Source organism: Gopherus evgoodei, chromosome 10 (assembly GCF_007399415.2).
Source record: "Gopherus evgoodei ecotype Sinaloan lineage chromosome 10, rGopEvg1_v1.p, whole genome shotgun sequence".
Lineage (NCBI taxonomy): Eukaryota > Metazoa > Chordata > Testudines > Testudinidae > Gopherus > Gopherus evgoodei.
The window spans coordinates 40786008-40813663 of NC_044331.1; the positions used below are offsets into that span (position 1 = coordinate 40786008).

General features: G+C 52.2%; 1 protein-coding gene across 1 annotated transcript in view; it reads left to right on the top strand.

Annotated features, from left to right (window-relative positions):
- The first annotated feature begins 2557 nt into the window (after nucleotides 1-2557).
- LOC115658623 (dual oxidase 2-like) overlaps nucleotides 2558-27656 on the top strand; it is a 79572-nt gene continuing 54473 nt past the window's right edge. The window contains exons 1-6 of the mRNA XM_030577845.1: nucleotides 2558-2620; nucleotides 6019-6191; nucleotides 8034-8091; nucleotides 10050-10184; nucleotides 10398-10611; nucleotides 12225-12439. Of these exons, the coding sequence (XP_030433705.1) occupies nucleotides 6045-6191; nucleotides 8034-8091; nucleotides 10050-10184; nucleotides 10398-10611; nucleotides 12225-12439 (769 nt within the window). The 5' untranslated portion in view covers nucleotides 2558-2620; nucleotides 6019-6044. The remainder of the gene's footprint in view (nucleotides 2621-6018; nucleotides 6192-8033; nucleotides 8092-10049; nucleotides 10185-10397; nucleotides 10612-12224; nucleotides 12440-27656) is intronic.

Here is a 27656-nt window from a genome sequence, read left to right on the forward strand (position 1 = left end):
ACAGCAAAGAACATTCCAGCAAGTGGGAAGAAGATATAAAAGGGCCAGGGGACAATGACATCATGATGATACCTCACTCTCCCTTCAACAACACACTTGGAAACACCTGAGGAACAAAGACTGAACTGGGGGAAATGCTGGACCCAAGCTAAAAGGATTGCTTGCCTGTGTATGAAAACCTGTAAAACCCAAGCTTCAAAGCAAAGGCAGTGTGTGCCCTAAGAATCTGCCAGCCTGTTTATCACTCAAGGTGAGAATTTGCTAATTCATATCTTGCCTATCTAGTATGTGAAGATCAGTTTGCAGTTTTGTTTATTTACTGGGTAATCTGTTTTGATCTATTTGCTGTCACTTAAAATCTATCTTTCTGTAGTTAATAAACTTGTTTTAATCCAAAACAGTGTGTGTTTGACTAAGGTGTCTGGGGAAAATCTCAGCTTGATTAGCACAAGTGTGCATAGTCCTCTTCACATTGTGGGAGAGGGGATCCAGGTATTTAACCCATATACTGGCCAAATTTGAGTAGGGCAGGATGGGACTGGTCTGGGGTCCCAGGCTGGGAGGCTGGTGGTCAGAGAGCCTGCATGTGACTGCAGCTGGATGTGTTCCTACCTGTGAGAATGCTGGTGGAAGGGCAGGCTGGAGGGCTTTGCAACTTGTCCCAGCAGCACAGTGTGAGAGGGAGCCTAGACTGGTGGGTCAGAGGGCTCAGTGGTACCCCAGTTCCAGGTGGCACCCTGGGGGGAACCTGTCACAGCCTCCTTCTCTTTCTACTCTGCTGGTGACTCAGTTTTCTGAGCCAGTGGGGTCTGCCGTTTCACACAGAGAAGGTTGGCTTCGTATGCATTGGACAAGTTCCAGCTGTGACCGATCCTGACTTAGGCTTCAGAGAACCACTCTTTGTGTCTGGGCTCAGGGTCCCTGGATACTCTAAGACACCGACAGCACAGAATGGGCCCCTTCTTTCTCCAGCACTGAGCTAGGAAAGCCCTCTACACCACCCACACTATCTCTCACGCTCCCTAAGTCAGTGCAGAATTCTTCCCTATAGTGCTTTTTCCAGGGCTTTAGCACAATGGTCCCACAGCCTGATACATCTCACTGCTCAGATATTTCCCCTAGTATCCAGCTACATTTTCATTCTCTTAATTCCTCTCACTCTATGCCTAGTCACCACCTATAACCCCTCAGTAATTCCTCATGTGTCCAGGCATTAGGAGGAATCCCCCTAGGGTGGAGGCACCAGGCGCCAAGATACAGGACCCATGCCCCTAAAATGAGAGGGAAGAAGCCCATCCAAGCAGAAGGCAACAGGGAGAAGGCTTAAGTCATGCCTCAGGGCTGGGGTTACACTGGTGCAACCTCCCTGCAGGAGGGTGGCATGGGCAGAGCAGGACCAGCCACTGGTTGCAGGCTGTGACTGTGACACCAACCCCAAGTGTTCAAAAATCATGAATCAGGCACCTAAAATCATGAAATTGGCTTCAAAAATCATGAAGTTCTAAAAATTCTTCATGCTGGATTATTTTTGACTGTGTTCTGGCCTCTGAGCATTGGGTCACAGTTTCCAGCTTTCCTCCACAACCACCAGGGTTAGACATTTTACTCCTCCCCCCTCCATGAAAGCTGAGATTCTCATCACTCCAGGAGCTGGGGTCTTAAGCATAACAAATATCATGAGACTTGTAATAGAGTCACGAGAGTGGGCAGCCCTGCTGTGAGCCAAGGCTGGGGACTTGCTTCATCGGTGCGCTGAGTAGTTTTCTTGTGACATCCCATCTGCACCCCCCGGCATGTCATGTGGCACCCCTGCCAAATGGTGCAAGTTCCAGTGCAGCCCCACCCACCCCTGCTCTCTTACCAGCTCACCCCAGGGCCAGACTCTGCTCTCAGACAGGGAGAGGTGAACCCAGGCTGATCCCAGTCCGTGAGGCTGTTGGAAGTGAAGCAGGACTGGCCCAATGTGTAACGGGCTGCCAAGGCCCCTGTGCTGCATATGTTGTCTCACTGACATGGTGCTGTATCGACACCGATTCTGCACACCCCCGCCCTGGATTTAGGGATGGAGCCTGTGCTGGGCAGGGTCAGAGGGAAGTTCAGCTGCCCCCAAATGGGCTCATTGAAAAAGGCAACTGGAACTTTTAACCATCCAGCTTTTTGCTTGACTGAAACTAACCCAAAAGGGCCAGCAGGGGCAGGACGGAGAGTTTGGAAGGTGCCTCTCCCCTGCACCCCTCTCTCCCAGCAGGCCCTCAGCACCCAGAGGGTGCTCACTGCTGCAGCAGGTGGGGAGGTCGTGTCTGTGGCTCTGCTGCCTCCTCTCTGCACCGGGGCTTGGAACAGGGGTGGGTAACTGCAGTCACAGGAAGATGTTGCTCAGCTGTAGGTGGGGCTGGTGCTTCCCTGACACACTCCAGCAACCTGCTGCTGTTGGAGTGCAGGAGGAATGTGCCATGGGGAAAAGCACAGCCAAGACGCGCAGGCCTGGCCGCCTGCCCATTGCCCAGGGAGTTCCTATAGAGAGAGAGGGAGAGCAGCTCTCATTCTCTAGCCAGTGCTCAGCTGCGTGTGGAACCACTGCTCAGCAGCCCAGCCAGCCATTCGTGATTAGCAGTGACGGGTAAGTCAGCGTGTGTCACTGCTGTCCCAGTGCTGTGCTCTCACACACAGCTGGGGGAGAGCCAGGTATGGCGGGACGGGGGCATTCTGTGGGCAGAGTGGAGCTTCTGGGACACCCCCTTTGCTGGGGTGCTGGCAACTAACTGCCCATGGGAACTAAGTGCCTCACTGCCATGGTGACAGAGGCTGCTCTGTACATGAGAATGGGGGTGGGGGGAAGCTGCAGTCTTGCTTCCTTGGGGTCATATACTCCTGAGCAGGCGTCTGTGGCATGATCAAACTCCTGGACTGTGGGGCCAGGGGGGTCACTCACTGCACCCCAGAGTCACCCGTCTCCTCTGAGCACTGCTGCAGGGAAGGGGCAGAGAGAGCTCCGTGACAGTACAAGGAAAAGGGCCCCTTACCTAGGACTGGAATGGCCGACTCAGCACCCCCTTGGGGCTGAATGTCATCATCTCAACAAGCCCCTCAGGCCCAGCGCTTTGAGCTCCAGCAAGAACGTGCAGCCAATGTTAATAAATGGGGGAGGTGGGGACAGAAGCAGCGCCAGGGCTTTTGCTGCCCTAGGCAGCAGCGCTCCTCCTCTGAGCATTCAGCGGCGGGGGTCCTTCCACTCCACGTCTTCGTGGCACTTCAGCAGAGAGTCCCGGAGTGAGCAAAGGACCCGCTGCCGAATTTCCGCCGAAGACCTGGAGCGGAAGGACCCCCTGCCGCCGAATTTCTGCCAAGGGCGGCAAAATGCCTCCCCCCAAATCCTGATGCCCTAGGCAACTGCCTAGGATCGCCTAGTGGAAGCGCCAGCCTGGATGGGGATTGTGCTGCTTTGGGTCCCACTGCCCTAGTACCCCCAGCCTGGCCCCCGAAGACAGACTGCAGTCTGGTGAGGGCACAGCACAGGAGCAGAGACCTGAGCTGGTCTCCATGGAGTTGGCAGGAGACATTGGCTGTTATGCTCCAGTACCAGATCAGAGCTGGCTTATGTGCCCCAGATGTGTTCATCATTAGTTTCTTTCTTTAAAGCTCTTGCAGGCATGGCTGAGGGGCCTTTAAATAAGGTATTTGACGCATGGTGCCACCTGGTGGCTGAACAGTATAATATAGTTTAGCATTCTATCACTCTGGCCAGCTTGGAAGCGCCCTCAGCAGCTCCTTGTTCTTTGGCTGCAGCGGCAGCTCCAGGCACGGGCGCTCCAAGCACATGCCTGGGGCGGCAAGCTGCGGGGGGCACCCTGCCAGTCCCTGTGGGGGCAGCAGTCAGGCATCCTTTGGTGGTTTGCCTGCGGGAGGGCTACTGGTCTAGCAGATGATTACCTCCTGCAGGCAAGCTGCCGAATCTGTGGGACCGGCGATCTCCTGCAGGCAAGTCGCCAATGCAGCCTGCCTGCCTTGCTTGGGGCGGCAAAAAAGCTAGAGCCACCGCTGTTTGGCTGAAATGCTCATTTTCCTGAGAGCCGCGTGTTTCCCCTCCTCTCCCAGTCCCTTTGTGCCCCTGACCGACCCAGGGAGGTCATTTGCCCTGGCACTGCGCTGGGCCCAAGTGAAGTATATTTGCCCCTCCCGACGTGTGCCTACCCTGCCCAAGGCCCTGGCCTCTAGACATTTCACCACCCCAAGCATGGCGGCATGCCGCGGGGGGCGCTATGCCAGCCGCCGGGAGGGCGGCAGGTGGCTCTGGTGGACCTCCCACAGGTATGCCTGCGGAAGGTCCACTGGTCCCGCGGTCCTCTGGACCCGCGGTTTGGTGGGCCACCAGAGCAGCAGGACCAGCGGACCCTCCACAGGCATGCCTGTGGGAGGTCCAACGGAGACGATTTCCCAGGAAATGAGGCAGTAGGCAGTTCAGATGTGCGAAAAGGCTTAGAGGGGATTCTGCAGCCTTGTACCATGTCTCTGGGATCCTGGGCAGGCATGAGGGAGCCATGAAGAATTTGTTCCCATGATGACTTACTAGTTTTACTTTATTGACCAGTGGCAGCTCCATTTGTGACTCATGGAGGGACAGGCTGGCAGCATATGCACAGGGTGACTCACTGCCTGTAATCTGTAAATCTGCGGGGTGTGCAGATCTCTGTGTGCTCAGTGCCCACACCTCAGACCAGCTTTTCAGCAGTGCCCAGCGCCTATATCCCCAACCCAGAATGCTGAGCTGTCCTGAGAAGCTGGCCCATGAAACAGCCAGAGCATGGGCCAAAACCAGGGCAACCAGCGACAGCCAGACTCCTCCCATGGTTCAGGAGGCTTCTTGCTTTCCACTATACTGATGGACCTGACTGGCTGCTTTTGGAGAGCCTCAGCAAAGGCCCTTTCCACTTCAAACTGTGCAACTTTTATGGTTGGGGGGTTTCCCCCTCAAATTTGAGGTGATATGGATGAGCCATTTTTGAGATTCTAATATTTCTATTGATGGGACTCACAAGATACATGGTTTTTCAAACCACATTTTATTGAAACATGGCTTGTTCAGTCTAGGGATTTTGATTCCCCCAAAAGATGGGGCAGGGGCTAGTGAGTGGGACTATTTCTGAGCTGGGAAAAGACCTATCTCAAAGGCTTTAACTGTTTGTCCTTTTTTGTATTCTTAATAAAAAGTTAAAATACTGTTGAATGGTGCATTTGCCATGAGCTTGAGCAGGCCAAGGGTCTCTGCACACCAAACTCCATGCCTTGTTCAAAACTGGTTATTGTTAAACAATAACTGGGTTGTGATAGCATCTTTGGTCCTTATATTCCATCTAAATTAATACAACAGGGTCCAGGACTGGAATAGCAAGGGACTGTGGGCTGGGACTGAGGGGTACCAACAGTGCTGGGAGGGGGTAGGGCTGGTCTAGCAGGGGGCTGTGGGCTGGGACTGAGGGGTGCCGGCAGAGCTGGGGGGGCAGGGCTGGGACTGAGGGGCACTGACAGAGCTGGTGAGCCAGGGCTGGGATAGCAGGAGGCTGTGGGCTGGGACTGAAGGGCGCCAGAAGAACTAGGGGGGCAGGGCTAAGATAGCAGGGGGCTGTGAGCTGGGACTGAGGGGCACTGACAGAGCTAGGGGAGCAGGGCTGGGATAGCAGGTTGCTGTGAGCTGGGACTGAGGGGCGTCGGCAGAACTGAGGGGGCAGGGCTGGGATAGCAGGGAGCTGTGAGTTGGGATTGAGGGGTGCCGGCAGAACTGAGGGGGCAGGGCTGGCATAGCAGGGGACTGTGGGCTGGGACTGAGGGGCGCCGGCAGGGCTGGGATAGCAGGGGACTGTGGGCTGGGACTGAGGGGCGCCAGCAGAGCTGGAGGAGGCAGGGCTGGTATCCCAGGTTGTATTTCCTCTGTTCCCCAGAGAGGAGGAGGTGTGTCCCTGCTCTGTGGGGAGGAATAGCCAGAAGCATTCGTTTGACTCGCTGCTTGTGTTGTGTCTGTAGATCTCCTGCCTCTCCCAGGCACTGTGATGACCTTGTTCGATGGCTCCTACCCCTTCTACCCCAACACCAGGACACCTTTCCCCTTTAACACGACCTTGGTCCTGATCATCTCGGTGTTCCTCAACGTGTTGGCCATGTTCATTCTCATCCTGCCTGGAATCCGGGGCAAAGGGGTAAGGGCCGGGGTTCAGTGGTGGGGGATGCACAACTCCCCATGCTAGAAAAGCAAGGGGGAGTTCTCCCTTTTCCTCCTGGCTGGTGGACGCAGAGCTCCACCACTGAGTATGTGGCACAGACTGATAGGCCATGATGGCACAGAACCGCTGACACTGTCTCTGGAAGGGTGAACTCCCCTGGGGGCAGATGATATTGAACTTGTATGCTGGGGAGGCACTCCGGGGGCTGCGGGGGGCATGAGAGTTCATCTGACTACTAGAATAACCCACTAATTGCTGAGGAGGCAGAGAGCCCTCCCCTCCCCCAAGGAAAGACAGAGACACACTCAGTGTGTATGAGATCCCAGGGGAACACATCATTTCCCCCGTAACCCAGTCGCTAGTCACCATCCAGGGAACTAGAGGGGCTATTGCAGCAACTTTGACGAGGGGAAATGCAGTCTGGGCACTCCTCCTAATGAAAAGCAGCATGGAGGGAGCTAGCCTCGCCAAGGACACTGGGTAAGAATCCTGCTTTCATGGACTCTTTAATGTCTGAGGTGTTATCTAGAGGTGGGCCTGGAGCCTGGACCTGGCTCTGACCTCCATATCTGGCCCCATCTCTTGAAGGTCTGGACCAACTGCCAGACTTGTGAGGCACAAAATATCCTTGCATCAGCCCTTCTTTCAGCACCTGCCCAGCTCTAGCCTTGGTGGTATCTGTCCCACCATCCCACAGCTGATGTGTGAAACCCACCCACACAACCCCATAGAAACAAGGAGAACTTCAGTGAAGAAAGCCACACATCACATGCCACGACACCCCACGTCCTCAGTTAATCTCCACACCTCCACAAGGAATGCCCAACACACCCGTGCCTCCATCTTCAAGCCAAACCCTCATTGTGACTTCAGACTGTCCCCAACACTGGGATAAAATACAATAGCCCTGGTCACATGTGCTTACATTAGATCTGATTGACCAACAGGTTTCCCATCTGGTGTCAGATTCCAACATTGTGACATGTTTTCTTCCTGAATTGGGACAAAATGTTGCAATGTTTAAACTTCTAGTGAATTGAAAAGTTCAGGAAAAGTTCCATTTGGGCACAAGGAAACAGAACACTGCTACCTCATTTTCAACCTGCTGAAAGGTTTCACCTTTCAAAACATTTCAGAATGCTCCTTTGGCCTGTGAAAATGCAGTGGCTCAAGGAGTTGTAGGTCTGTGGGCCTCTCCCTCCATTTTCCCCTAGAGGCCCCACTCCACAGCTGGACTCCATCTCCCATGATGCACAGTAGTCTTTCCCTGTGAGGAAGCTGCTGCAGTGACTTGTGGGAGTTGCAGTTTCCTGTCCCATCTCAGTTTGTTTCAGACTCCACCACTCCCACTGCAGTGCCCTAGGGGCTCAGGAGTACGGTGACCTGACATCCCGATATTATCAGGACCATCCCGATATTAAGGGCTTTGTCTTATATACGCAATTATGCCCCCCTACACTCCCAAAAATGTTTCCCGATTTTTCACACTTGTTATCTGGTCACCCTACTCAGGAGGGGGGCAGGTTCCAAAACACTGTGATTTGTTTTGGGTTGAGGTTTCTAACTGAACTCATTTGTTTTGATTTTCCCGTCGGAAAATCCCTCTGAAATTAATCTTTTCCCACAGAAAGTGGTGATTTCAATGAAGCCCTGTTTTCTGAAGGAAAAATGTTTTGATCAGAAATTCCTGGCCAGCTCTGGCCTACAGGAACCATGAAATGAACAGAACTTCTCTGGGTCTGCCATTGGCCCCTGTTGAGTTCACAACCTGGAGAGGGGAATGTGGCTGGCTCCTGATCTGTCCTGTCCTCCCTACAGAGGTTCTTCTGGCTCCTGCGAGTGATCACCAGCCTCTTCATTGGAGCAGTAATTCTCAGTGAGTACTTGCTGCCACGCCCCGGGTTCCCTGTAGTCATCTGCCCCTTCAGGCAGGGAGGCTGGAACAAAGCAGGAAATAGCAAGAAGCCCTCCCCAGAAGAGAGGCGAGGAAGAGTAAAGGTTGATGAGGATCAAGGAAGGGGGATGTCCCATTGAATACTCCATGGGGAAAGAAGACGACTCGATTCCTTTTTTGACTAACATTCTGAGGCACTGGCTCCAGCAGTGCAGTTAGCGAGCAGAGGAATGGCTGGCCCCGCGAGGATAATTTATTTGCAACAAGTCATTCAAGCAGCTCTCCTCTGAGGGTCATCTCCCAGCACAGACAGAACACAAAGCCCACTGCCACCGGACAGCAGCTGGGGGCCCCTAGTCACGAATGCGTCTGCATCACAAACACTAGCACCTCAGCGGAACCCTCTGTTGTGCTTTGTCAGGGAGGCCTAGGCTGATAGGTGTAGAATTGCCATCACCTCCTGGCCACAGCCTTTCTAGGGCAGGGCTGTGGGGGAGGGTGGGGAAGGGTGCACGGGGGGCGGGTCTGATCTATGGATACTGAGGGAATTGCAGTCCCTCGGGCTATCGATCCAGTCCTTTCCCTCTGGGCTCAGTGAGATCCCTTTCAGGCATCCAGGGCTGCAGTGCCCTGGTGTCCCAGCAGCACGGTGCCATCTGCCTGGTTGCATCGGGGAAAGGGCATCTCTCAGAGACAAGACCGCTGACATTCAGTAAGTGGAGATGATGGAGTCAGAGGTGCCGACTCCATGGGTGCTCCAGGGCTCAAGCACCCATAGAAAAAATAGGGAGTGCTCAGCACCTACCAGCCACAGCTGTTTGGTGGGGCCACCGATCAGCTGTTCAGCAGCTGGCAGGAGGCGCTCAGGGAGTGGCGGGGACCTTGAGATAGGGGGTGGAGTGGGAGCGGGAATCACTGGAGCAAGGGCAGGAAGAGGTAGAGTCAGGATGGGGCCTCTGGGGAGGGGGCAGACTGGGCGCGGGGCCTCGGGGCAGAGCAGGAGTGGAGCACTGACTGGGAAAAATAAAAGTCAGCGCCTGTGCTGGGACGGATGTGCAGGATTCAATCATACTTGCACAGAAGCTGTGAGCAGTGACCAGGCCACCGCCAGCGGTGGGTGCTGTACATCTCAAAGTAAATAAACCCTTCAAGGCTGGCTGCCAGCGCTTGCCCCCTGCATATGACTGACAGGCTCCTTTGTCCTGCGCTGCAGAACGGTTCGTTCACACAGGGGCCAGAAAGTGAAATCTCGCCCAGAGGTGAGCTGAGGTTGTGCATTTGTCATTCAGGCTCCCCAGCAATTCTCTGGGGCTCAAGGGCACCACAGAGGCCAGCTGGCTTTTGCTCATGTTCATCCAAAGCCCCATCCCCCAAAAACCAGTGCCCCATGCAAACAAGCCTCCTCACAAATTCCACTGCCTCTGCAAGCAGCCCAGCTCCCCCCATGCCCATGCAGAGCCCAGTGCCCTCCCCCAGCCTAGCGACCCCTGGCCTGTTCTTTGCTGAGGGGACAGGGAACCAAGTGCCTTTGCCCCCAGTGAAGTTGCCCCCCTCACCAGAGGTCACCATTGTTGGTGTGTCTTCCGCTGGGACGTGAGGCTCTCCATACTGGGGCTAGGACGGGCAGGACACACCATGGCCTCCGGATCAGCCGAGCAGGACAGTCATGGAGATCACGCTGAGATGGGGCTGTGCTCTGATTGCCCCACACAGACCCTGCTGTCATGCTGTGGAAGGTATCTAGCTGACCCACCCACATGGTCTACATGGCGCAGTTACAGGGCAGCCTTATGTTAGAGCGCTCTTGGTGCACACCCCTCTGATGTACAGTCGCTTGGCTGCTGCCATGGAGACAAGGAGTTTGTCACTCAATCTTTGTGCACAGTCAATGGCTGGTTCAGTAGCACAGGGGCTATGTCTGATTACTGCCATCTTCACAGGTGTTAACTTCACCAGGGACTGGGAGATTGGCTGGGTCACGGCAAACACCTCCTACAAATCCTTCAGCCGCGCCATGGTGAACGCAGAAATTGGTCTGCATATCGGCTTGGCAGGGGTCAACATCACGCTAGTGGGTGAGTCCATGTCTTTGAGTCAAGGGCGAGTAGGAGGGGGAGGCACTGGGCTCTTTCAGCTCCCCCAGGGCAGGTTGGCAGGACAGAGGGGAGGTAAGATCAGCAAAAGTGTCCTGCCCTTGGGTGACTGAGCCCTCTTCCCAGCTCCCCATCCCCATGTGCTCGGTCTCCTTGATCTTGATCGGTCTCCTTGATCAGGTTTCTTTCCTGCAGGAAACCCAGTGAATCAGATCAACGAAACCATCAACTACAACGAACATTTTGCCTGGCACTTGGGAGCAGACTACACCTGCATCTACGCAGACAGCCTGGCGAAGGGGCTGCCCAGCCCCATCCTATATGTGGCAGAGAAGTTTAGCAAGCACAGCCCATGTGGCGTGCACAGCCAGTACAGGATCTCCGGCCACTATACCTCTGTCACTCTGTGGTAAGGCCCAGCAAGACGCCGCGCCTTGGGAGAACCATCCACAAGGGAAGGGGCTCCTCTTGGGTAGAAGGTCAAAGAACTTCAGTGGGTATTCACCCACTTCACCCTGACAAAGTGGGTATTCACCTACGAAAGCTTATGCTCCAATACGTCAGTTAGTCTATAAGGTGCCACAGAACTCTTTGTCGCTTTTTAAAGAACTTCAGTAGCTTCCTGAGATGCACAGTGTGCGGCTCAATGTAACATCATACTCTGACTGATTTCATTGGCCATAAATTATCCTTAGGAAATGACTGTCCAAGGCTTGAATAGCATCTAACAGGTTGCTCCACTGTTGAGCGGTCTGCAGAGTTATCCAGATGCTCTTAGCACTGAGCTAAGGTTTACTTAGCTGGGTTCATGACCTGCTGCCATGCCACCTCAGAAGCTAAGCAAGGCCAATACTTGGGTGACAAGAACCCCTCTGAGAAGCTCCAGAAATTGGTGGTTCTGTAGCAGGTACTCTTCATTCTTAGCCAGTGACGATTCAGTGCATCACCTAGGGGATAGGTGGAGATGCCAATCCTGGAGGAGACACAGCCAAGGCCCTGGCCACTCATGGTCAGTTATGGTTACATGGCATTTTTGCAGAACTAGTAATTGCATTCTGCCTCCCAAAAGCCCTCCTGCAGCATCAGTGGGGTACCATGTTCTTTGTCACTCCCTGGCCCAAACTGCTGTAGGGTCTTGCTTTAGAACGGTGGGTTCATGTCCCAAGAAGTGTTTATCAATATCCAGAGCACTCCCTGGCAATGCCACTGTGGGAGGCCTGGCATCACAGAGCAGGTGTGTCCCTTGATAATGCCATCTGGCATGGGTAGTTAGGAAATTCTTCCATATGCACACATCCCATGCAGGGCTGGCTCCAGCTTTTTTGCCTCCCCAAGCGGTGAAGAGAAAAAAAAAAGCTGCGATCAGCTGCACTTCGGTGGCTGCTCTACCACCACCGCTTCATTCTTCGGCGGCAATTCAGTGGCAGAGGGACTGAGAGACCTACTGCCAAATTGCCCCCGGAGACTTGGACTTGCCACCTCCTTCTATGGGCCCCCCAAGCACCAGCTTGCTGCGCTGGTGCCTGGAGCTGACCCTGGTCCCATGGATTCTGAGGCCTCTCAAAGGAAGATGTTGCCCTAGTTGAGAAGTGAAGAGGCGCATGTGTCCTGTGAGCACTGGGACCCCTACACTTGCACACTTAGCCCAGTTCTCACTGCACACTATCACCATGCCCAGTCCTCCCTGTTGCCGAGGAGAAGGTGGTTTCAAGGGCAAGTGTGTCCAACTGGGCTCCTCTAACAAAGTCATCGCTAGAATTCAGTAGCATTACTCCGGGCTGAGCTCAGCCGGAAGTGCCTGTCAGGCGAGGCGGGAGGTTGGGTTCAGCGCAGAGGCAGTGGGATCTGTGGGCCTTGCTCTCTGTAGCCTTTTATACCAGTGCAAAGGATGATGACCGCAGGGGCAGGTGATGAGGATGCTGCCCACTAGTAGTCGGCGAGAAGGGCTCGGGAGCAGCCCCAAGCAGGTCAGTGTAAAAGCGAGGGACGGCCTCTCCTTTCAAACCCCCTGCTCTCTCGCAGGTTGGCCTTCTGCACCTGGCTGATTTCCAACATGCTGTTCTCCATGCCAATCCTGCTGTATGGAAGCTACATGATCCTGCTCACGGCAGCGCTGCTGATCTGCTCACTGCTCTTCTTCTCTGTTGCGAGGAACTCCCCGATGTGCACCATCCGGTTCGGTCCAGCCTCCTTGCAGACTGTCTATGGGGCATCCTTCTGGCTCACGCTAGCAACAGGTCAGTGGGCTGCTCCTTGGAGTGAACTGGGGTTTTCCTCTTCTTCAGTGCTACTATGTGACTTAGCAACACAGAGGAGGAGACAGGTGGGACCAAAGGCCACCATCTCCCCCTACGCTGCACTTGGCCCCAGGAAACTGATGGTGTGGGATGCTTCCACCTGATTCCACCAGGGAAAAGTGGCTCAGAGATCCAGGGGAACATTGCCCAGGGCTCTAAAAGCCCCTTGAGAAAGTTCTTTCTGGACCCCAAATGCAGCATTACATTAGCCATGAGGAAGGAGAGGGCCCTAGGCTGTGATTCTGGAGAGATGGGTCAGAGCAACATTGCAGCTCATGGGTCCCCTAGGGCCTTGGATTTGATTAAATGCCTAGTCAGACAAATTAGAGGTTTCTAATCAGACAGCAAATTTCTGCTTCTCCTTGGGGTGGGTAATGCCATTTACCTGAATCCCTCCCCACCGTTGGGATACCAGCAGTGCTTAATTTGTACCAAACGAGGTGCCAGGGCCCAAGTGGTTGGGTGCTGGAGCTCCAGTAATTTTGTTACTTTCATAACTGATGCGGCAAGCCCAGAGGTGCCGGAGCTGTGAACTGCCAAGCCCAGAAGTACTGGGGGCTCAATCCTGGCAAGCCCTGCCACAAGTTAAGCCCTGGATAACAGTGCAAGAGGAAAAGCATTGAAAATTCATGCCCATCATGCAAACAGTTGGTATATTTTCAAAGAAGGCACTCACCAGTACAGTATGAGCAAGTGACTACAAGGGTTGGCATATTCAATTCTGCTAATATTGGAGCAGTAAATCTAGGACTGGTTTGATACATTTATTAAAGATCAGGAAAAAGAACTGAGCAGCGAGGTAGTAAAATTGGCAGATGACCCAAAAATACTGAGGATGGGCAAAATTGGAGAAGAACGTGAGGAACTTTAGAAAGAGCTAACCAAGCTACATGATTGGGGGCTATATAATGGCAGATGGCATTCAGTGCTGTTGAATGTAATGTCATGCACATTGGAAACAGCAGTTTTAGCTATTCAGACTCACTAGTGGGTTCTAAATTATCTGTAACTACTGAGGAAAGGGGAAAGGTTCACTGGAGACAGCTCAGTGATGTCCTGCTCAGTGTGCAACAATAGCAGCGATCTGCAAAGCAAACAAGATGTTAACGTGCACAAGGAACAAGATGGATAATACGGAGGATTCTGTGTTACATAAAGTGGTAGCAATCTGCATGGAACTTGGAGGGTGCAGCAAAGTTGCAGGAGGGAAGGGAATGGAAGAGGCACCAGGCCGTCGGTCAGTGTGCATATGGCTGGAATGCTTAATGCTGTTGCAGCAGCTCTGTAAATAGTTCTCTCCATAGAGATGCGGTTTAGTTTTTCAGGCACAGAGTTCTGTCATGTTATGACATGCGACAGGGAGGCCTCCCCTGGGATACTATAGTCCAGGGGTCCCCAACGTGGTGCCCGCGGGGGTATCTAAATGCACCCGCGTCCTGGCCGGCAGTGGAGCATCCGCCGAAATGCTGCCGAATTTCTGCAGCATTTCGGCGGCGGCTCCTCTTGATGACGTCACATGTCGGTGGCAAGTGACGTCATCAAGAGGTGTCGCCACCAAAACGCTGCAGAAATTCAGTGGCGACGCCTCTCGATGACACCACTTGCCGCCGACAAGCAATGTCATCGAGAGGCGTCGCTGCTGAAATGCCGCAGAAATTCGGTGGCATTTTGGCGGGTGCTCCACCGCCACCACGGTCCTTTGTCTGGCGCCCGCCAGACGAAAAGGTTGGGGACCACTGCTATAGTCCATTCTGCTCACCATGCCCCAAATCATGGACTGCTTCGCACTGCACCGTCAGAGCAGAGTGACGCCAAAGCCTGTGTAGTTGGCCATGAGGCTCTGGTGGCACAAGAGGTAGTATAGTGCAGGAAAGGTCCAGATATGCAGTCTGTAACTAGTCCCCCCATGTTGCGTTGCAGGGCTGCTGTGCTTCCTGCTGGGGCTGGGCGTGATCATCCTGAATTCTGTGCAGCCTGAGAAGCTGAAGCTGGTCTTTAATCTGAGTGAGGAAGGGAGAGAGGAAGAGGAAGAGGAGGGGCCTGTCCAGCGATCCCTGAGAGACAAAGCAAGCTCCTCTGAGCAGGACATGCTCCTGGCACCCCTGAGTGAGCATTGCAAAGTGATGATTACTCAGCTGTAGGGAATCCCTGCTAGGTTCCTGCCATTCCCCTGCCTGCCTGGCGGAGCTGAGCCAAGATGGGAAGGTGGTAGCAGCCTGTGCCCGGGCTGGGTGAGGGTGTTCTTGTGGCCTGTCCACCATTAACTGCTCCCCTCTGCACAGCTCTGCACAGCCACACGAGGCATGTAGGCATGGCCTGAACAAGCCTGGTGTCCATCTAGCCTCAAGCTGCTCCCAGCGATGGCCAGCTCTTTCCCCTGAGTGGTTTTGCGTTGTGTAGGACCCAGCCATGTGTCTGAGCAGCTAATGTGCATTGCCTTCCAGTAGCCAAGCCTGAATTCCACTGGCCATCCCCCAACTTCCCTAGGTCCCTTAGTCCTGCCTATGCTCAATAGTTGTTACCATTGCTCCCCTCCTCACCTAGATCATTTGGGAAGGTATTAAACAGCACAGCCCTGGTATATCACCCTGGGCAGCCACCTGCTGTTACCTAAAAACAGGTCATTTATTCCTCGTTTTGTTTTTGTTTCTCTCGGGTATGGCTGCACAGCACCTGCAGGGGTAATTCCCAGTGCTAGTACCTAAAAATAGCAGCAAGGCTGTGGGATGCTAGCCACGCGAGAATTACCCAGGGGTCAGAGGGCTTGTACTCAGGTGGTCACACTGCTATTTCTAGGTGCTCCCTTGAGCATAGCTAGTGCATGTATATCTTCCCACGCTGGGAATTACACCTCCCTGCTGCTGTGTAGATGTACCCTGGATCACTTTCTGATCCCAGGCAGGAATTCTTCCCCTCTCCCTCCAGCACTGCTTAGTTTCCTTACAAGCTTCTTGCGAGGGCCTTTATGGAAGGAGTTTTGAAAGTCCAAATCAATACAATCAGGCAGTGCGCCATTTGGTCCTGCTTTCTGGGGTGTCAAAGTGTGCCAGAAGACTGCAGAGACATATTGTCCTTCCCTGGGACCAAGCTGTTTCGTCCCTCACCTAGCACCCATCTAGATGCTTTATCACTCTCTCTGCAAAGGTTGTTTCTCACTGTTCCCCTGGATCTAGGGGCTGACTCCGTGGGTGCTCCAGGGTTGGAGCACCCATAGAAAAAATAGTGGGTGCTTAGCTTCCACTGGCAGCCCCTCCCCATTGCTCCTCTCCCTCCTCTCAGTGCCTCCTGCCCACCCGCGGCCCCACCAATCAGTTCCTCCCACTCCCTCCCAGAGCCTCCCACCTGCCACAGGTCAGCTGTTCATTGGTGTGCAGGAGGCGGTGGGGGCGAGAGGGGGTGGGCTTGGGGGAAGGGGCTGAATGAGGTGGAGCAGGGGAGGTAAGAGGCAGGGTGGGGGCTTGGGGGAAGGGGTGGGGGCGGGGTCTAGGGCGGAGTGGGGATCAAGTACCTCCTGGAAACTCATAAAGACGGCGCCTATCCCCTGGCACTGTAATTAGGCTCCCTGAGGATCCCCCAGCTTGCCAGGACCAGAGCTGATTTCAGTGAGCTCTTTCAAAACTCTTGGATGGATGCCACTTGCCTCGGGTCCCACTGAGGAATATACTAAGAAATTGCACCATCTACTCAGGACACTCCCTACACTAACACAAGAACAAATCAACATTCCCTTAGAGCCCTGACCGGGGTTATTCTGTCTACTACCCAACATCCACAAACCTGGAAATCCTGGCCACCCCATCATCTCTGGAATTGGCACTCTCACTGAAGAACTATCCGGATATGTGGACTCTCTACTCAGACCCTACGCCACCAGCACTCCCAGCTATCTCCGTGACACCACTGGTTTACGGAGAAAACTGCAATGCATTGGTGATCTTCCAGAGAACACCATTCTAGCCACCATGTATGTGGAGGCTCTCTACACAAACATCCCACACACAGATGGAATACAAGCTGTCAGGAACAGTATACTTGATGATGCCATAGCAGAACTGGTTGCTGAGCTCTGTGACTTTATCCTTATGCACAATTACTTCAAATGTGGCGACAATATATACCTTCAGACCAGTGGCACCGCTGTGGGCACTCGCATGGCCCCACAATATGCCAACATTTTTATGGCTGACCTGGAACAACGCTTCCTCAGCTCTCATCCACTCACGCCTCTTCTCTACCTATGCTACATTGATGACATCTTCATCATCTGGACCCATGGGAAGGAGACTCTGGAAGAATTCCACCATGATTTCAACAGCTTTCACCCCACCACCAACCTCAGCCTGGACCAATCTAAATAGGAGGTCCACTTCCTAGACACCACGGTACAAATAAGTGATGGTCACATTAACACCACCTTCATGCCTCCAGCTTCCATCCTGGACACACCACACGATCCATCATCTACAGCCAAGCGCTGAAGTACAACCGCATTTACTACAACCCCTCAGACAGAGACCAACACCTACAAGATCTTCACCAAGCATTCTCAAAATTACAATACCCAGGAAGTAAGGAAACAAATCAACAGAACCAGATGTGTACCCAGAAGCCTCCTGCTGCAAGACAAGCCCAAGAAAGAAACCAACAGAACTCCACCAGCCATCACCTACAGTCATCAGCTAAAACCTCTCCAACGCATCATCAGTGATCTACAACCCATCCTGGACAACGGTCCCTTGCTTTCACAGGCCTTGGGAGGCAGGCCAATCCTCGCCCGCAGACAACCCACCAACCTTAAACATATTCTCACTAGCAACCACACACCGCACCATAGTATCTCTAACTCAGGAACCAATCCATGCAACAAACCTCGATGCCAGCTCTGCCCACATATCTACACCAGCGACACCATCACAAGACCTAATCAGATCAGCCACAACATCACCGGTTCATTCACCTGCACGTCCATCAATGTAATATACACCATCATGTGCCAGCAGTGCCCCTCTGCTACGTACGTCGGCCAAACTGAACAGTCCCTACATAAAAAATGGACACAAGTCAGATATTAGGAATGGCAATATACAAAAACCTGTAGGAGAACACTTCAATCTCCTTGGACACACAATAGCTGATTTTAAGGTAGCCATCCTGCAGCAAAAAAACTTCAGGACCAGACTTCAAAGAGAAACTGCTGAGCTTCAGTTCATTTACAAATTTGACACCATCAGCTCAGGATTAAACAAAGACTGTGAATGGCTAGCCAACTACAAAAGCAGTTTCTCCTCCCTTGGTGTTCACACCTCAACTGCTAGAAGAGGGTCTCATCCTCCCTGATTGAACTAATCTCATTATCTCTAGACTGATTCTTGCCTGCATATTTATACCTGCCTCTGGAAACTTCCACTACATGCATCTGATGAAAGCTCATGCTCCAATACGTCTGTTAGTCTATGAGGTGCCACAGGACTCTTTGTCGCTTTTTACAGATCCAGATTAACATTGCTACCCCTCTGATACTTACCACCTAGTCTTGGTGATCTGGCTGTTCTTTAATGTAGCTTTTCCCAGCACCTCCTCCTCTGAGACCTCAGTCTGACAGTGCCTCATCTTTGCTATCTGAAGAGAGTAGGTCTGAGGTAATCTCCTCACCCACTTCGTGCTGGAGAGGGATGCATTTAGCTTTCCTTAAGGGTCTGTCCCCAGCAGACCCACTGATCCTCTCAGAGGCTTCCTGCTCCTGAGATACTTGGAGGAGTTTTTGTGTATTGTTTTTGTGTCCATGGCTGTTTGCTCATCAGGTTCCCTCTTCACCCTCCCAGTCTCTGTCATGCATTGAACCTACCGAAGGTTATGCCATTGAGGCTGGATTTCGGTCTTCCAAAGGATACCTGTTTGCTTTAAATACCCTCTTGAAACCTTTCTCTCTTTGGGGTTTATCCTGCCACCCATCACTGCAGCACCGGCCACTTAAAATTAATAGCACTAGCAAAGTTCCTAGTGCACTTCATAGGTCTCGGACACTTCTCCCCTTTCAGGGGTAAGATCTCGGCTTGTAGGAGGCTTTGTGTGTTTTTCAAATTGTATTAATTTATTAGTCTTGGGGATTCTTTAGGTGTTTGGTTTCAGGTTTCCAGGGTTGTTTTGAGAGCCAGGTGGCTGTTTGTAGGTAGAAGGGGGTGTTCATGCTGTGAATGTCCTTTTTACGGTAGAAAGACCTTTTCAAAGGAGGAGGTTCTGCAGTGTTTCCTAAAGATGGTCAGACTCTACCCTCGCTGGGTCTACTCTGGATGCTGGTTCCATAGTCAGATCCCTGAGACAGAATGCTTTGGCCCAGCTCTCCCGTGTTTTGTCCTTCGGTGTGAAGAGTCTCGACGCCAAGGGTGAGGATTCGGATTGTCTCCCCTCTTATTTGAGGGTCTTTTGGGTGAGTTGTATTGGGGGCTTTTTGGAATCTTGCTGTCTAAAGATTCGTGGCACCGAGATGTTTTTTATAAGATTTCTCCTCCAGGGATATGGACATTAATTAGACCGCGTTCACTGGCTCTTACTTGGTGGCTCAGCAATACTCACTTCTTGAACCATCTCTGGTGAGTGATCTAGGACTGAACTGAGCATCGCCTCAACTCTTGAATGCCGTAGAACTAGCTCTTCCAAGGGACACTCATGTAAGGTGTCAACAGTCTCTTCTCTCACTCTCTCCCCTCACCCCCATGACATTTCACCAGCTTATGTGTGAGCAGTGGAAGTCACCTATTATTGCCATTTTATTAAGCTTTGATCTCCCTCAACAAGGTGCCCTGAGTGGGTTCTTGGTTGCACTCATACTAAATCCGGTTTTGTAGGTGTCATATTAAGGGCCCTTCACACTGCTATTGTAAAGCATTTTGGGATTAGCTACATGAAAATGGTTAATGTAACTGGTTTAATTTAAGGTGTGATTTTAAACTGATTTAGTGCCTGTGATGGGGTAGACTAGGCCCAGAGGCCCCTTGCTGGAGACCTCAGTGTCCTGCCACACCCATCCCAAGACAGGAGTGATAGAGAAGTCCTCCAAGCAGCCTAAAGTAGCTGCAGGGGAAACAGCCAATCAGAGGCTGCAGGGAGCAGCCAATCAGGGCCCAGGAGGCCCCTATAAAAGGAGCTACAGTGACAGAGACAGACTCACTTTGTTGCTGGAGGTAGAGGAATGTAGATGGTGCTCCCAGCTGGCTAAAAAGAACAGCCGCACTGCAGATAGCTTAGTGCTGGCAGGGACAGGGAGAGTGAGGATGTGCTCCTGGCTGGCTGCTGGGCCTGAACTTAGATGAGCCTTATGGTAAGGGTGAAGTATTGGTGAAGGCTGGTGCCAGGGGCAGTACCAGATTTACCCTGGTGCCAATGGCTCCATAGCACTGGGCCAAAGCTCAGAAGGAGCCCCATAATATTCACGTCCTCCCCTCTTGCAGTGCTGCAGAAGCAGAGGCCCTGAGAGCAAGCCTTGGAGCAGCAGGGACCCAGCCTGGGAGCTGTAGTTCCTTGGCCAGCTCCCTGCCTATAGAGCTGGCCCTAGAGCAGGGAAAGAACAACATTTCCCTGTATTCCCTTGGCAGCTGTCAACAGGAAAGGGAGTGGGGAAGCTGAGACCCCATGTGTTTCAGCTTGCTGTGAAGGGGGCTGGCTGCTAAAAGGGGGTGGCACTGTGAATGAGGAACAAGTATGCCCAAGGAGTATAGAAGGTTTTGGCCCAGATATCACCCTCTGAAGACTTCCCCAGACTAGATTATGGATGCTGGTGTGACCTCATGTGGCAGCTCCCAAAGAAGGAATTGGGGGGACTAATGGACAGTGCACCTCTCTATCTAAAGCCTAGCAAGGGAGGTATGTGGATCCCACCAGAATTTAAAATAAGTAAGGGAGGGGAGGCTCTACTACAGGACCTGGGCAGCTTTAGATACAGTACCAGGCATGCAGGAGGATTTCCACATCTGAGCCATAGAAGCAGAAATTGGCTTTTCCTTTCCAGATTTAGCTAATATTCAGAAAGGGAATCTAGCACCCGCCTTCCAGATTTGAACACTCTCAAAATTCAGGAGTGCTCAAGCTCAGTTTAGGCTGCTGTTACTTCATTTCTCCCAAATCAAATATGCTGATCCACTGTAACTTGCTGTAGAAAAATGAGGGTAAAATTGAGCAACAAATGCTGGCATCTCCCCAGTGCTAACTAGGACTGGAATTGCTATTTTCAACAGCCATTATCATTTTAGTTTTGTTTAAAAGGAAGGCAGTAATATTGCATTGGCAAATACCCCATAGAAACGAAGAGTGGAACAAAAGAATAACAAAGTGTGAAAGACCCAGGACAGTTGAGTATAGCAGAAGGCAGATATACTGGTCACTGGATTAACAGTTTTCTGTTTCCTGACTGACCAGAGCAGTGGCTGCTCTAGGCTAATGAGAACACCTGACTAATTAACCTGAAAAGAGTCAGGTGAGGCCATTAATCTAAGGTGACCACTTGACTCTAATTAAGGCCCCCGATACTATAAAAAGGGCTCACTCCAGTCAAGCAGAGGAGAGGAAGTGCAGCTGAAGGGCTGATTAATGAAGACACCCTCAAACCATTGGTACGGGTGAAGAAGGGAGAAGCAGGAGAGCTGTGGGGACGTGGCCCAGGGAAATGTAGCAACTCTGGCAGTGAAAGGTTGGCTGTCAACAGCTGCTACCTTTAGGGTCCCTGGGCTGGAACCTGGAGTAGAGGGCAGGCCCAGGTTCCCCCCACCCTCCAGGAACATCTCCTGGGAGGGAAAGTCAGGCCCCTATCAGGACAGGAGGCTAAACTGTTCTGAAATAAACCCCCAGGGACAACAGAGACTGTGGAAGTTCTCTCACTAACCTCCGTGCTGGCTTATGATGAAAAGGGCTCAGTAGACTGTACTCCTGGCCCTAGAGAGAGAAGGGCTACATGGAGGGTCACAGTGAGCCACTGAGGCTAGCATAAACCACTTAGAAGCGCAGGACCCACGGGGGCAAGGTCAGAGCTCTGCCACAAAAGGCACCTCAACTTTTCCTCATTTATGTAGGACAGTCTTAAAATATGGATCCAGCCCTCCTCCAATCACACAAGCTGAAAAATTTTCCACTTTTCTGCAGTTCTGTAACCATGCGGGAACCAGTCCTGTCTGTGTTCTGTGCACATCCAAAATTCCTACTGAAGTCAGAAGTGCCCTGCTTTTGTGACCATACTACCTGATATTTTCAGCCCTTTGTAAGCGAAGTGGGTTTACATTTAGTAATTGGGTGGGAAGGCTCTCAGAAAAAGTTAAGTACTGTAGGAGGTGTTGCTTATTCACTAGGTAATGTGAGACCTTCCTGTTACAATAGCAAATCAGTGCAGCATAGAATGCACTTTGCTCCTAGAGTCCAGAATGAGGTCCTTTGCTTCTATACACAGCCCATTAAAGATAATGAAAAGACTCCCACTCACTTCAGGCTTTGGACAGAACTGATTATACACAGGGTAAGTCCATTGTCTTCACAGGGTCCTGGTCTCACAGAGGAGGGGGGCCATGTGAGCTTGCTGCAGAGCTGCTGCTCAGGAATGGGAACCTCCTGGCACCCCAGCCTCCAAAATCATTCAAGCTGCACTTTCTGCACAACTTTGTGCTAGCTGAGGGGTGCGTGGGAAGTGGTGCCCTCTGCTGCAGGTGATGGACATCTCATGTATTTAAAGCCAAGGCCTAGAGAAGGGAAGCATTTAACTGAGAGTCTGCAGCTGCCTAGGGCCAGCGCTGAGAATTAAGAGTCCCTAGTGCTGCCATTGCAAGGTTCAAGCATGCTCAGCCTTGGAATTGCTGCCCCTCCCACAGCTAGTAGGTGCACTTGTCCAAGGCTGGCAATTGGCCCCATGGCTATAGCCAGAGAAGCTGCAGGTGACTCTGTCTACTGGGGACCATTAAATTAGAGCAGATAAAGAAACTGCAATTAACCTCAAGGAACAGAGGTCACCAGTAGGAAAGGAATGTCAAGGGAAGCAGGGAAAGAGGAAGCAGGTCAGGCTTGCAGCGGGAGAATGGCCCCAGCTGGTTGGGGAGCATGTCCAAAGTAGAAAGGAAACAAGCATGGGGAGAGGTGTGGTGATCAGGTAGTAGACTAGCATGTAGATGGGAGCAGAGAGAGAGAGGGGTACAGCCTGAGGCAAGGCCTGGGACACTGAAACACCTGTCCAGAAGGCGGCACTCACGAGATGTGGGTGCCATGTCACAACAGTGCCAGAGTCTTTGTGGACACTGTGATCTCAGTTTTAAACCAGACTATGCTGTAGCATAATTTTAGTTGGGGACTTATCTCCATTGTGAGTTTCTGCACTGCGAGACATGGTCTAAATCTACAGCACACCAGCCTGTGGTGTCTACACATCCCCTGTGGACATTGCTACTGCGCACTGAATATCCCCCAGGGGCTGATACTGCACAGCAAGTTGGCACACTGCAGATTCAAACCCCAGCTTGCCTCACAGTAACTTGCCTAGTAATCAATTAAACTGGACAGAAACGAGTCCCTCTTCAACCAGAATAAGGGTGTCCATGGAGCGGTTAACACTGCTTTAACAAGGTGCAGCTTTCCTGTGTAGCCTATGTTGGCAGAACTTATGTCACTTCAGGGGTGTGAATAAACCATCCTCCGCTGAGCGACATAATTACGCCGACATAAGTGCTCATGTGCACAGTGCTGTGTCAGCTGGAAAGTGTGGCCTGCTGACATCGCTTCTGCCACTTGCGGAGGTGGGGTGTTTTTATGGCGACGGGAGAGCTCTCTCCCGTCACCATAGAGTGTCTTCAGCAGGCATGCTGCAGCGGCCTGACTGTATTGGGCTGCTGCAGTGCCATACGTGTAGGCATGGCATTAGTGGCAGTGAGAATCAGATCCTCCGAGAAGAACAGCACCATCCCCCCTTCTAGTTTCCCATCGTTTCAAGCACTTTGACTTTTTCACGGCACTCTTAACACAGGTCCAATCCGGGCAAAATGGTTTATTTTGAAATTTTCTTTGACAAATGAAACATTTAAATAAAAATGTTTTTTACCCAGTGAAAAGTATTATCAATGCCCCATGATTCAATTAAAAAAATAATAAAAATAATTTGAACCAGATACATAGAGAGGGTTATGGGGGGTGTGTGTGGTGTAGGTAGATGGATGTATGAACAGTCATTGAAATAAAAAGGAATAAGGAAAATACTTTTTTACACCACCCATAATTCACCTGGGGAACTCGCTGCCACAAGACGTTGTTGAGCCAAGGACATAGGAGGATCCCCCAAAAGGACTGGACATTTCTAGGAATTGGAAGAATTCCATGCACAGTTCCACAGGTGATTGTTTAGCTGGTATCTAAACCCTGTCCTTCAGGGCAAAAGCTGAGCACTGACATCCTGTGCTCAGGAGCAGGCTCCAGCTGTGGCTGGCTTAGTGCATTGTTGTCCAGCTTGGGGATTCTTGAGCCCTCCTGGGAGGCCTGCTGTTGGGCACTAGACTGGATGGAGCCTGGCTTGGACTCGCTGTGACAGCACCTGTGATCCCCCTATCCCAGGAGGGAAAGATACAGAAAAGTTGGGCCCCTCTGATCAGTAAGTGGGGATCCCCCAGCAAGAGGTGTAGGAGCAACCCTTCCCTGCTGTAGGGAGCGCACAGGGCTCTGTTTCCCTGCCTGGGGCCAGGAGGGGATGGAGAGAAAGGAAGAGAGAAGGCTACCTAGCTCCTCACCCAGTAGCCAGGGGAGGGGCTGGGGCTGTCTCAGGAAGTTGTGCTGTGGCATGGTACTAGTGCACTGGAGACCCTATGGTCCCACCCTGATCCCCCAACACAACACCCCTTGTGGCTCTGCAGCTCTTAGATGAGTGCTGCAAGTCATATGGCACTAGTCTGCATTCCTCCACCAGGTGGCATGCTGGCAGCATGCTGCCCTGCTCTCTCAGCTTAGCACCTGATGGCAAAGGGTACAGACGTTTGTCCACTGTCCCAAACGGAGTGGTGCCCTCTGCTTTCCCCGGCTTTGGTGGTGGCTTATGTGACTCCCATGTTACTGTGACCAGGGGCAGCCGCTGCCTGCTCAGACCTGCCGCGTGTCCCTCCTTACAGCAATGGACCTGAGATTAGATCCCAAATTCCCCTCCAAAGATGGGCACTTGGGCAGAAGGAGTACCTGACCTGTGCTAAGCTGCAGGGCTGCAGCCCAGGTTTATGGGGAACTATTATTCCATGTAAACATTATTAATTAGTTTGTTGAACAGCACCCACCATAGGCCGGTGTGCACCCGACCTCTGCCCTGTCACGTCAGACTCTTATAGTGGACTGAGGCAGAGTTAGAGCATGTGGTCATGTGATTAAAGACTGGGTGGAGGATGCAGAGGCACAAGGGGAATGAATTAAGGCTGCAGAAGCATGGTTAAAATTGGCATTTTCCAACTGTCAGGTGCTTGATTCTGCAATCTCAGTTATGGTTTTTTTAATGCCATTTCCTAGGGGTGAAAAAGGCAAAAGTCACTTCCAGTTATGTGCACCTGCAACAGTCAGTTCATGACTTGCATTATCAGGCTTTCAGCCCTGAGCAGTCAGTACAGGCTGTGCCCACGCAAGCCACAGAACTAACCTTGCCAGAAGTCTTAGTCCCAATCTGTAGAATGACAATCTAGAGTTCATGGGCTCCTGGGTCCCAGCACAGTGCCCTTTCCCTAGCCCTCAGGGGAACAGGGCTGCCCAGAGGATTCAGGGGGTCTGGGGTCTTTGGCGGCGAGGGGCCCCCACTTCGGCAGTAATTTGGCAGCAGGGGGGTCCTTCCGCTCCGGGACCCGCTGCCAAAGTGCCCCGAAGACCCGCAGTTGGGCCTCCGCCGCTGAATTACCGCCGAAGTGGGACCCGTCGTCAAAGTGCCGGGTTTTTGGCAGTAATTCAGCGGTGGGGGGTCCTTCCGCTCCTGAAGACCCGGAGTGGAAGAAGCTCCGGGGGCCCTGAGCCCCGCGAGAGTTTTCCAGGGACCCTGGAGAGAATGAAGGACCCCGCTCCAGGAGCCCTGAAAAACTCTTGTGAGGGCCCCTGTGGGGCTGGGGCAAATTGCCCCACTTGCCGCCCCCCCCCCCCCCCCGGCGGCCCTGCAGGGGAAAGCCGAAGGAGACGGATGCAGTCTGGCTGGTGATTGAGGTCTGTGTGCCAGGCTGAAGTGAGACACCAGGGCTGGAGAATGTTGAGGCTGTGGGGCACACTGCTGAAACCAAGCGACCCATAGATGGGAGATGGTGTCTCAACAATGTATAACTCAGAGCGGGGTGGATAAGGCCAGGAAAAGGCACCTCCTTGGCCCCAAGACCGTTCCTTAGCCAGAGCTCAAGTCCTGCTAAAGCCCAAGGACATGCAAGTACTCTTGAAAGAAACCATCCCAAGAATTTTTATATTGGAAAGCATTAGCCAGCCTTAACACAGGGCTCTCTGCTTCTCCGCACATAGTGCTGTACAGCACCTCTCTTCCTCACAACAGGGCAAGGGAGTTCCTGGCTCAGCCCATGTGTGCAGGCATACATGGGCACTCCAGCAGTAACTGTCATTTCCACAGAGGATGCCATCTGCTAATCAATGCCAGAGTCAGGCTTTCATCAGGGAGGAGGGATAGCTCAGTGGCTTGAGCATTAGCCTGATAAGCCGTGAGTTCCCTCCTTGAGGGAGCCATTTAGAGAACTGGGTAAAACTCTGTCTGGGGATTGGTCCTGCTTTGAGCAGGGGGTTGGACCAGATGACCTCCTAAGGTCCCTTCCAACCCTATGATTCTAGCTCAGACATGTTCTTAAATACAGTCTGGATCTGTTACCATCTCACTCATGTAATGAGCTTGTCTTTTTAAGACATTGGGCTGTAACTTCACAGCCCATGAACCTCCACACACTTTTCCGCATGTTAGCTGTTAGCTCCCCACAGTCACCATTCAGCTTCAGTGTTGTTGCTGCCATGTTTGCATAAACAAATCCAGCATCATTCCGGGAACAGTCATGGTGTATGGTTCTTGGCCTCTGTGTCCGACCTCTACAAGGAAGCATACTGCACAATCCCAGCTAAAAGGAAGCACCTGGCAGTGAATCAGGCAGCGCCTATCAGCTCTGGGTAGATAACACAGATCTCAGGACAGATGCCACCCTTTCTGAAACAAATCCAGCATTATTCCTGGAACGGTTGTGGATCTTGGGCTCTGTGTCCAACCTCTACAAGGAAGCATACTGCACAATCCCAGCTAAAAGGAAGCGCCTGGCAGTGAATCAGGCAGCGCCTATCAGCTCTGGGTAGATAACACAGATCTCAGGGCATTACAGCATGGAGGATGTTATTGTTGGTAATTGATCCACTCCTAGCTATGGCTGCTGGAGAGGTGTCAATCATGATGTCATCATGTCTGTTCACAGCATTTGATACCAGGAACTGTATCTTGACTCATCACGTAATCCCTGAGCTGCAGCTCCACTGCCCAATAAAGATTTTTGCCATACGCAATGTCCCCCGAATGTGCCAGATGTCAGATTCCCACAGCCTCAGGTAGGATGATACCCATTTTGCAGATGCGAAAGCTGAGTTTAAGTGACAAGAAATAGAGGCATTGTGGGCTTATGACTTGGGTCCAGATCCTCCAAGGCATTTTCGTGCCTAGTTCCCAGTGATTTCAGTGGAAGTGGGGAGCCTAAATACCTTTGATCTAGGCCTCAGAGATTGGGGACTAGAGTCTGTTCTCCTCAGGCTTTCTACCACCTTGCAGCCTCTGGATTTCTGGGTCTGCTGAGGGCCTTCTGAGACCCTGGTGTAATTAGAACAGCCCTTGGGTTGACATTCAGTGGGACTTGTGCTCCTAACTCACTTAAGTGCTTTAGAAAATCCCATCTCACCTCTGCTTCAAAATGTGTCATTTGACACTTGCTGGGAGGCTGCTTTGAGGCACTATTGGGGGGTGGAAAAGACAGGAGCGAGCAGCCCCTTGCAGGTTCAGATCCCACTGTGTGAATCGCCCCTGGGAGCTGGACCAGCCAGTCAGAAAAGGTCAGGAGCCTGCACATTGCTACATTTCTATTGTTTTTATTACGCTGTTCTTAGCATAAATACACACACTCCAAAACTCACCCAGACACATCACAAATCACATGTG